An 11,382-nucleotide genomic window follows, 5' to 3' on the forward strand; every position below is an offset into this window, starting at 1 on the left:
GGTGAAACGTACGGACTTAAACAGGAAGTTGTTACAGTTTGAACTGCAGATGTGGCCCTCACACCAACACAATCAACAGTAGCGGCAGTGGTTGTGACACACAACTCATAGAGACTGTTCAGGTACTATAAAAACCCTCAGCATCCAATTGCCACAATTTGCAGCAAAAAAGCATACTCCTTAACTGAATCATATTGTAGTCAGATCTGAACACACGTTTAAGATTCAGTGTAACTTACACTTGAGCGTATCATTATTTTGCGATGTCCAAGCCCAAGTCTGTACTGGAAAATCCTATATCCAGCTATAAGTGGAACAGATCCATCTCAAATTCTGCACAAACACACCTTGTCTGTGTCGATACTAAGGCTTACTCAGTCTGACTCCACTCTCTACTGTGGTCATGTGGCCTCTCTGCTCCTTAAACCTTCAACTCTCTTTATCTCTTTCTCCCTGCATTTCAGTTTTCTGCACGCTATATAATTCTCCAACCTAAATTTCTCTTCCTCTCCCTCCCCACTCTCAGGACTGGATCATCGCTCCAGAAGGATATGCAGCATACTATTGTGAGGGAGAGTGTGCCTTCCCACTGAACTCCTACATGAACGCCACAAACCATGCCATTGTGCAAACCCTTGTGAGTAACCATGAAAGCAGGGAACAAAAACCCAGCAGTCATGTTAAGAGTCTAATCATCTCCTCAGCTGTCAAGACAATGTAGCCGCTGTTTGAACTACTTTATTTAATGATCCAAAATGGTTGCAGATTGTATTTTAGAGTAAACTGTGACACAGGATAAGGCCAAGACGTGGGAAAAACTTTTTCTAACAGTACTTAAAGTCAGTGTTCACACTGTGTGATGCATCCTTTATAACCATTTGACAATATCCATTCATTGTGTAATGATTAATTAAACCTTTGAATTATCCCTGCTCTCCCTAGGTTCATTTTATTAACCCGGAGACAGTTCCTAAGCCTTGTTGTGCCCCCACACAGCTTCACGCCATCTCAGTGCTCTACTTTGATGACAGCTCCAACGTCATCCTCAAGAAATACCGCAACATGGTGGTCAGAGCCTGTGGCTGCCACTAGAGTGTCAGCATCTTCACAAGGAGACACACACATATGCACACACACGCAAGAGTAGACAGGGCTTCTCCTTGCTGTCAGTGACCATTTGAAACGTTGAGAATGGATTACAAACTATAGTACACACACACAAATATGTTATGAACATTCAAGCGAGAGTTCAAGTGCAGAGTGTGGCAGAGATTCTCGTTACGTTTTCAAGGTTGTCCTGAAGTAAATGCGATGTTGAGTGGCTGAGCAGGAATTTAAATCGCTTAGACTCCTCGCCACAAGCGCGCACAAGCAAACAAACAAACACGCACACACACACTCACGTTTGTGCTTTCTACTGTGTATACAAGACATTAAAAGCAGTGATTGTACTGTATATTCATTCACAGTCAACAATCTTTTGTTTATTTCAATAATTGTTATTGTAGTTAATTCTCTTACTGTAGATTTTATTATATTATATATTTTTATGACTGAGAGACCCAGATGGATGTTCTGAATTTCTTCCATGTACAATACTGTGTAAATAATTTTTTCAAACAAAGCAAGAAGTGTATTTATTTCCTGGAATGTCACTTGGGTTTGTGTTTTCTCCTGTATGTAATGCTGCCTGTTTTCTCTCACATGATAGTACACACTCTGAGGAAATGAAAACAAAGTTGACAGAAAACTACTTTGACATGAGTTCAAACGCGATGCATCTCTCTCTCTGCCTTATGTGTATATGTACGCTACACACTGATGGTGGGAGGCAACTTGGACCTGTGGAAATGTCTACATATTTCATCAGTCGGAGCTACCTGACGCACATTTTTATAGCAACAATCAGCTGAACTGTCAGAGAGAGGGGGAGAGAGGGAGCTTTGTACAGAGCATTTTGTTCTCTGTGTAAGACATTTTCAGGTTTACATTCCTCTGCTGTAATACAATCTCTCATATTTAAAAGGTCTATTTATTGAAAGCTGGCTAAGATGTTCTACAGTGTGCTCCGATGTCTCAACCATGTTTTACTGCTGAACTGGTACAACAATAAACTGGGAGAAAAGCAACAAAAACCACCTTGATGTGTGCTGTTTAATCTGGATGGAAAATGGAATCAAATTGCCAAGTTGATGGAGGACACATGCTGGTGTTGCACTTTCTTACACGTTCCTGCACAAATATTTGCTTCGATTGTATTCATCTTCTCCTGCTGACCCGAGATCTGTCTGAGAAGTGTTTCCACGTTCAAAAGCAAATTGAAAACCTTTCTGTTTTATCAGGCTTATGATTGATCTCATGGGTGTGTGCATGTGTCTGTGGTTTACATCTGTGCGGTAGGTGTGGTCTTCTTTCTTTCACTGGTTGGGTGTCTTTTAATGTAAAGCACAATGAGTTTACGCATAATGAAAGTTGCTATATGAATGCACACTACATGACACTGTAAGAACTGCAAACTGCACATAGTGTGGATTGTGGGAAAATACTGGCAGCTTGTGTGGGCGGTATTTCTGCCTATATAAAACCTTTTACAGTCATTTTAATGTAGAAGAACTGATTTCGAATATTTTAAGAAAACAGGGGCTCAGAACAATCTAATACTGTACTAATTATCTATTTAGTTCTTGACACTGCATAAGACAGCTGTTGATTATAATCTATGTTTAATTAGTGCTGGTGGTGTTGTATTAGACTTGATATATTTAATGATTTTCCTAATATTTTTTCCCCTAATCTATCTGATTTACTCATGCAAAGGAGCACAACTACAGCATACTGAAATAAACTACATACAACCTTTTAAATTGACATAATCAACACCTGTCTGACTGCATGTCAACAATTAAGAGTTCTCAAAATATGTATCACAAGTCTGCTGTTCTGGCTTCTGTCCTGGTCATTTGGTGCCAATAACACCAACCACCTGCAAGCTGTTATAAGACAGTCTTTTGGCATATGGTTCTCCAGTACCTGAACAAATAAAGCAACTCTCACCAAGACCAGCACTACCAGTGAACAGCAGGAGTGACTGACAAACCAGCTGTTCTCTGATGGAGCAGGTCCTCTGACTAATGGCACTGGATACAAATGAGCCTCGGGTATTAATAACTAGGAAGATGTGTTTGCATCCTCCTCCATACAGCATGTTCTGTCTCTAGCACACAGTTGCCTGGTCTATCAAATAAACAGATAACGTTGTGTGGGAAGAGGCAGGAACACAGTTCGATACCGCCCTCTGCTGGGGGGAACTACAGTGCGCAGCGTGTTTACACAGATCCCTGTGTTTTGCTGTGAGCCCTTGGTCCATCTGTCTTCTGTCTGTCTGTCGAGCTGAACTGAGTTTTTAATTGTTCACAGGTTCAGTATCATTACTTGAACTTAAGAAATACTGTCACCTTCAGTCAGCAAACTTAAGAGCAAGGACAAGGGGAGGAGTCAATGAGAAAAAAAAATTCCTTACACCCACATACTTTCATTTTCGCATGAATGTTTCGTTATGATTCGTGTCTGTATCTGTGTGTGTGTGTGTGTGTGTGCGTGTCTGTGTGTGTGTCTATGTGTGGGCTTTTGTGCTTTACTTTGGTTTATGTGATTAATGCGTAGGCCTAATGCTGCCCTGTTTCCCACATGCTGATTCCTGAGGGGGCAAAGGAAAGGAGAATTTTCCAATTAAGAAAACAAAACTCTTATTTAAATTTAATTAGTTATTTAGTAGCCTAGTTTCAGGTGTTTGGAATATACAACTTACCTGTCCTTACACAGTCGTTCCCTTTGTCTACTTCCATCGATTGTGTTTTCTTCAACATTATGAGGACTATTTAGGTGACTGAGTTTTGTGATCAGTGTCATATAATAAAGATTAAAGTTTGTTTTGCCTTCTGGCAACGTTAAATAAACTCTAATAGAATAGAAAAACAGGGAATTTGCATTTAATTGTGGTTTCTTTTCACACACAGACATTCTCTCACTGGTTTACAGTTCAAAGACCCACTCATTTATCACCCTCCTTCTTACACCTTACTTGGAAATGATTAAACTTTCGCTGCAACTCAGCAAGCAGGGGGAAACCGAAAGTATCAAATGAACTAAACTTTCGCTTTCGCTCCTATGAGCGCACAATTTTAGGTCGGACTTCTGCATTTAAGTTTGCGGCGAGGTCTGTTTGTCTAGAACTTTTATAAACTTGATTATATTATTTTCTTACAGGTTTGGGATTAAAATCGTTTTAGAGGCGTGAGGAGCAGCAGAATAAAATATTGCCATTTTTTTCCGTTTGCAAGGTGCGGACGTGATTAAAGTGCTCGAGCTATTGTGCACATGTATCTGTGACATTTGAAAGTGATTTTATTCTTCCTGTAAGAGACAGTCTGTGTTGAAGATGGAACCAGGAGCTAAAATGCACATGAAAGAGTGGCTGATAGCCCAGATAGAGAGTGGGAAATATGAAGGACTGTGCTGGGAAGATGAGGACAAGACTATGTTCAGGATCCCGTGGAAACACGCAGCCAAGAAGGACTACAAACAGACGGCGGATGCAGCTCTCTTCAAGGTCAACAATTTCAGACTGTTTCATAATCTAAAACATATAAAGAAGATTCTTGTGAATTCAGTTGCCAGGTTTGGTCAGATATAATTCTAGCAAGTTTTGATCTAGAAATTGATCCAGGTGTCCGAGTCGATTGAATTTAACCGAATGTAACTCCTTTTTGTCTTAATGTGTGTATATAGATTTTTTATTTAAGGCATATAACAGGTTTATAAATTGACTGATAATTAAATAAAACCAATGCATATTGTAGCCTACAAGTTGAGCTACTAACATCGGAAACATATGTAATTAATATTATTAATTACCAGGCTAATAGCCTAAGTAAAATATCAGCCTAGTATAGTCCAACCTGTTTGGTGTTAATTGCCTAATTCAAATATTTTCTAGGGCTGTCTTGAAGGCTACTACTACAGTGCTAACAAAAAACATAATCATATGGCAAAGTTGTCAGTGGTCTCAAACAGCCAAGAGACAAAAGTGTATTTATGTCCTTTAATTCATTATCTTAGCAACATAGATTTGCCTGCATCAAAAAATATTGATTTTGTATTTATTATTGTTATTTGAACATATGAATATATAAATTAATGAATTAAGCCAAATTCTGCCTTTCTGAGTACTGCTGGTTTCATTCACTTAAAGGTATTTAGTAGTAAAAATGTCAAAGTCTACGTAATGATTTCATTTAACTAAATTAATTTAACTGATTATTATTTAATCATTAAGTAAATGTAAATAACAAGTTAGTTAATTTCAGTAAATCTCAGAATTTCAAGTCATCACAATCACAATACCCATGCTTTGTATGGCTATGACAAAACCAGGGCTCAGCACTAATACTGATAGGAATTTGGCTTTTAAGATCACAGCAAAAGCTGTAGGCTGAACATGGAACAAAACTTAAAAATCCTTCACTACTGAAGTAATAAACCAGAATGCCACTCTAACCCAAAAACTGACCAACAGCTAACAGAACTTAATAGCTTAAAGGTCCAGTGTGAAGGATGTAGTGGCATCTAGTGGTGTAGTTGCAGATTGCAACTTACTTGCTTCGCAAAGCCTTACCAAGCATATGGTAGAAACTGCGGGGGCTGTGAAATGTGCGCAAAACACAAATGTTCCTATGTAGAGACAGGGTTTGTTTTGTCTGTTCTGGGTTACATTAGAAACATGGCAGCCAACATTTTCAGGTGACTATATGCGAATGGCAACATACCTTTGAACAATAGATTCCATTTCCATTGCCAATAGATCCTCCTAAATGTGACACACCTAACCTTCTCAACTTCACTGAAGTGAATGAGACTTCTGTTCATGTAATCAACAATCTGAACACATTAACAGTTCAGTAAACTCACCATTTTAATGTTGATCTGTGACTTATTGTTAGAATTAAATAACTAATAATTTTCTTACAGTGTACATTCAGTTGCTGATTTCACAATGTTCTGGATGGATATAGTTAAAGATAATTAACAACAAAACAACATATATTCCCGGGATAAATTTCTTATAAAGAAAATTACCCTGCTCATGAATTATTTGCAACAAAATATAGTGTACTTGAAATATATGAATTGATAATCAACCCGTTATTTCAAGAAAACAAAGGGTTTCCTCTTATTACTTGTAATGTTTATCAGAGATTATGCCAGCACGCATAGATGGCATATTATAGGTGTAGCATTGGTTCAACAATACATGGAGGAATGACATGTAACATACCAGTTAATATGGAATTCAATTCAGTTTTATTTGTATACCGCCAATTCATCTCAGGACACTTTTCAAATAGAGCAGGTCTAGACCGTACACCTTAACAACATAACATTATTTACAGAGACCCAACAGTTCCCACCATGAGCAAGCACTTGGCAACGTTCTTGTTCTTTTTCATACTGACCAAAATGCCACATGCAACAGCCAGGATTTGTCAGTATTGCATCACATTGCCAGGAAATGAATCACTTAATTTAACTCTCAGATCATTCAGGTAACCATTTTTGATGAACAAATGAACAAGGCACTAATTTTCGAGTTCGCCACAATTAAAGGCGAAAGTTGTTTTCTCGTGATAAATGATCTTGGTATCTCAAGAAGTATGACTTGTTTCCTTGAGATCACAATATAAATTAACTTGTGATTTCAAGATAACAGTGTTTAAAAAATAATTGCAAGCACAGCTGTTTTTGTCTTCTATAAGTTCCTTACTTCCCCAAACAGATTTTTTTTTCAAAATAGTTATTCATACAGACACATCTAATATTTAAATGTTCACATTCAGGCCTGGGCTGTGTACAAGGGGAAGTACAGGGAAGGGAGGGATAAAGCTGACCCCACCATGTGGAAGACCCGTCTTCGCTGTGCACTCAACAAGAGCACAGACTTCCAAGAGGTGCCTGAACGCAACCAGCTGGACATCACTGAACCCTATAAAGTCTACTTTATCCATCACGACAATGTGCCAGCCAAGCCACAAGGTAAAAACCTTGAATACTGCTCCTTTCCATTCATATTGTCTTATTAATCATATCTGAGCTGTTGGGGAGTGGTGTCTCAATACGTACAATTAAACCAAAATAAGTAACAAAAAGGCCAAACAGAGCAAACTAAACGAGGAATAAAATGCTGTATTTATGTAATGAGCGAAGGTTTTAAGTATTTTGACCGTTTCATCGTTCTTCCATCAGTTTTTCACCAATAGAGAATTTTTGAGTTTTTTGTTTGCTCTCATTTTTGTTCCCACTTATTGCTCTCTTCAGAGCCTCCCCAGATAAAGGATCAAGTGATCATCCAGGCTAAGAGGTCTCCAAGGAGCCCTGGTTTTCCGGACAAACAGGTAAGCTAAAAAAATAGAGCCAATGAGCTATACACTGAGAAAATATAACACTGAACTTGCTGAATACTGGATTATATACTGCTCTTATGGTGGACACAGTTATCCACGATAGGTGATTTCAGTCAATTCATGTATAAGAACACTGTATGAGTACAGTCACTTTCTTATAAATAGGGCTAATTATTTCTGCTTTTTAATTTCCTTTTTTTAATTTAATAGGTTTGATTTAATAGGACAATATATGTACATATTTTGATGGTATAAGTTATGTTTATAAAAATGAGACAATCCCAGTAAAAAGGTTAAGGGACCATTGTTACTCTCTCCAGACAAAATTTGTTCATCTTATGTATTTTTTGATACAACAGCAAGACTATGAGTCACTAAAGTTAAACATTTTCATCGAAATGGCCCCCCTGCTGTATTGTTTGTTTAATTGGTTTGAGGGACTTTGTATTAGTTTTGAGCTGTCCACATTTGAAGATGACTTTACACTGTGGTGAAGAACAATGTGTTCTCGCAGCAGGACACAGGTTTTGGAGTGTGTGGGAAAGTCAGCTTAAACTTATTTAATATTATAAAAAAATATCTGTTCCTTAAAAAATCTTCCCATGCTATGTGTACCTAATTTTGCTTTTTGTTTTTGTAGCTTCCTTATCAAAAGGAATCATTTCAAGCAAACAAAGAAGAAGGAAAACCATTGACTGGTAAGAGCGCACTGAAACTAGCACTTTTCCATAGAACTATAGAGGAACATGGCCATAGATAATAATAATAATAAACTTTATTTACACAGCACTTTTCAAAACAAAGTGCTTTACATGGCTAAAACAGGGTTAAACATTTCAGTACCTAGGCAAATAAAATCAAAAAAACAGTAAAGATAATAACAGCAACAATATATCACATAATAATATATAATACTAAAACAGGTAAGACATGATTGATATAGTGGTGGTAGTATTAATAAAAGTCTAGAATATAGAAGATATTCTGCAGGCCTCAGATCCTCTGTCAGGGAGTTCAAGAGCTAAAAGCCCCGTCACCTTTACTTTTTAGTCTTGAGCCAGCAGAGCTTGCTTGAGGATCTGAGTCTGCACTCTGGCTCATAGGAGCAGAAGTTCAGCAACAGAACTGGGAGCTAAACCATGAAGTTTTTTAAAGGCAATCAATTTAATAAGAGAGGCTAAAATAGGAGTGATTATGATTTTGTCTGAGCAGCTGAGTAGCTGCGCCTTGTATCTGCTGAAGGGGTGAGATTTTGTTTTGTGGCTCGACCCTGAATGCAAGGAGTTACAGTAACCTAGCTGGCAAGAAATAAAAGCATGAATGATTTTCTCAAGATCAGTCGGAAAGAAAAAAAAAGACTTTTTTAGATGCTCCCTTAATTGATAAAAACAAGGTTACACTTTTTTTTCATTTTCAAATGAAATGTTATTCCCAAGTTTCTGGCTGCAGGTTTGCCATTTGTAGATAGTGAGCCAAGATGTTTTTGCAAAATAGCCATGAAAAAATGAATGAAATTAAAATGATTTGAGATTTATTTTCATTTAGCTAACATTCGGACAGACAGGACAATGGCTGATGCCATGTCTGATGAAAAATTGCCTTTTTCACTCGTATTTAGTGGGATGGAAATTTGCATTTAATTTGCATTACAATTGAACAGAATTTTGCATTTATGCATGATATGTAGCAGCATGTATACAAAGAATAACAGAGGGCCAAGGGTGGAGCCTTGGGGAACACCACCACAGTTGCGAATTGCCACAGAAGAGAAGGCATCACTGACCACTACTGAAAAAGTTGTCTTGGGTGGTCCAGAGAAAAAGTTCTCACCTACCACTTGGTGGGTAATAGGGTCAGAGTATTCATATAGTATTGAGAAAGTACTGATTGTATTTCTCTATTCTTCTTTAGAGAACCTGATGAGGGAGCACATGTATTGTGAGCTCGCAAGACAAAAACCTCCTGTAGCCTTCATCAGCCCTGCAATTACAATATCAGGTAAGAAAGCTTATTGACATATACACAGAATAAAAACAACTGCCACTGACCTTTTTAACTGTATGACCTGGAACACAAGTTGCATTTTGTGTGTATAGACTTTCGTATGCAGGTGACATTGTTGTACCATGGCCAGAGGGTGATGAAATTGACCACCAGGAGCCCAGATGGGTGCTTCATCATGCAGGGAAATGTCCCCTTGGGAAATGAACGAATCTACGGGCCCTGTACTGCCCAGCAGCTCTCCTTCCCTTCACCAGGCTCCGTATCCCTGCCGACATGCTTGGCTGAAGCAATGAACCGCCTTCTTTGTCATCTGGAGAGGGGTGTTCTATTATGGGTGGCCCCAGATGGGGTGTTTATCAAGCGGTTCTGCCAGGGCAGGGTGTACTGGAGTGGTCCCATGGCCCAACACACTGACCAGCCCAACAAACTGGAGCGAGAAAAGACCTTCAAACTGCTTGATATACCCACATTTCTTAACGGTAAGGCAGTGCATGCATACTTAAACAGAACAAAAAATGCGAAAACAGTTATTTAGCTACCAGTCATATAAACCTATCTGGAACAGAATATATATAATACATATTTAGAGACAGAGACAGATTATTTGATCAAATCTGACTTTTCCAATATAAAATGTTTGTGTACAGAGCTCCAGAGCTGTTTACAGGGGAAGGGCCCTTTACCTTCTTATGAGATTGAGCTCTGCTTTGGAGAGGAGTATCCAGATCCCAACGTATCTAAAACTAGGAAGCTGATCATGGCGGAGGTGGGTAGAAAAATAACTAAGAATTGTTGTCTTTTTTTTCATCATCTTCTCTAGCACATTTGCCCTGAAAGCATACGTGTAGATTTTGGTTGTACATAAGGTATCATATCTCAATTATTGATTTTACATTTGACCTGTAAATTAGGGATTCATTTTATAAAAGGCTTCATTTTTACATTAAGATTTTTACCTTGCAAAAATAAGAACATTTTTGGATGCACATTTTTCTTTAATATTATTGGAAAATTACAACATTCTGACATCATTCCAAAATTACTCTTCATGAGGTAAGGATTTGTCAATTAAATTAGCATATTTTGTTTAAATTTTACTATGACGAGGGGGAAAGCAGAGTTACACTCTTAGAGTGAAGTGTGTCAATCTCATTTACTGTAGGTTTTTATCAACAATCTCCTATCTCAAATGCCAAACATTGTAAGCTTAGTCTTACAAAGTTGTATGTGAGTTTTATGACATGTTGAACAGTATATCAAGTATTTCATACATAACAATCCAGGCACATCCTAATAATTCCTGTGTGAATGGTCCCTGTCAGTCAGAGTGTAGCGGTAGCATTTTCAACCGCCAGTAGAGGTCCTCATAAGCATACTGAATGTGTACTACACTGTGTCCTGCTGGCCAGGTGGTGCCCTTGTTTGCAGTGGAACTGCTGCAGAGGTTCAACTTGGGAGAGATTGAGGAGAGTGGCTGACTCTGACCTCCAACACAGAAGGAGAGAAGATGTAGGAAGACAAAGACAGCTACCCTGCACCAGGGTAGCCATGAACAATATACAGGTGGATTAACTGAAGCTTTATTCCTTCCCTGTCATTACCATAAAAGATATCCTAAGAGCAGAGCAAAAAATACAGTATTTCTTTGTGAAGATGTATATAGGATAAAGAACAATGGAAGTGCTGCATTGTTGATGTATTCACAATGCATAAAGCAAAAGTAATTTTCTTTATTTTTGCCTTGTATTGATTTATTTTCCGTCCTCCATGCAGCTAGACTGGCAAGCGTTATCAGTTGTTGTTGTTATTACAGAAAACATCTTGATTAACCCAGTAGAACAGAATGATAACATTCTATTAATGTAAATAAATGCCTAATTTTTCTGTGAACCTATATTCAGCATTAAATGATAATTTAAGT

At 38.0% G+C, this 11,382-nt stretch overlaps 2 protein-coding genes across 2 annotated transcripts in view; both read left to right on the forward strand.

The window, feature by feature from the left end:
* The window catches only part of bmp7b (bone morphogenetic protein 7b), a gene marked incomplete in the record, with an annotated part of 19,885 nt that extends 17,765 nt beyond the window's left edge, over positions 1–2,120 (forward strand). The window contains 2 exon segments of the mRNA XM_035655879.1: positions 527–637; positions 943–2,120. Coding sequence (XP_035511772.1) covers positions 527–637; positions 943–1,092 — 261 coding nt within the window.
* A 2,040-nt stretch (positions 2,121–4,160) lies between these two features.
* On the forward strand, positions 4,161–11,357 carry irf10 (interferon regulatory factor 10). Its single transcript, XM_035657252.1, has 8 exons — positions 4,161–4,609; positions 6,894–7,089; positions 7,372–7,448; positions 8,098–8,155; positions 9,369–9,455; positions 9,554–9,940; positions 10,109–10,227; positions 10,871–11,357. Exons 1-8 carry the CDS (start codon positions 4,439–4,441, stop codon positions 10,937–10,939), a joined length of 1,164 nt encoding a protein of 387 aa, XP_035513145.1. The 5' UTR covers positions 4,161–4,438; the 3' UTR covers positions 10,940–11,357.
* Positions 11,358–11,382: the final 25 nt, after the last annotated feature.

Source organism: Morone saxatilis, unplaced genomic scaffold (genome assembly GCF_004916995.1).
Source record: "Morone saxatilis isolate NCDOM2014 unplaced genomic scaffold, NCSU_SB_2.0 Contig15, whole genome shotgun sequence".
In the NCBI taxonomy this organism is placed as follows: Eukaryota; Metazoa; Chordata; class Actinopteri; family Moronidae; genus Morone; species Morone saxatilis.

Coding starts and splice junctions, on each gene's coding strand:
- irf10 (XM_035657252.1), top strand. CDS start 4,439: ATGGAACCAGGAGCTAAAATGCACATGAAAGAGTGGCTGATAGCCCAG. Junction 8,156..9,368: donor AGAAGGAAAACCATTGACTG/GTAAGAGCGCAC, acceptor ATTCTTCTTTAG/AGAACCTGATGAGGGAGCAC. Junction 9,941..10,108: donor TATACCCACATTTCTTAACG/GTAAGGCAGTGC, acceptor GTTTGTGTACAG/AGCTCCAGAGCTGTTTACAG.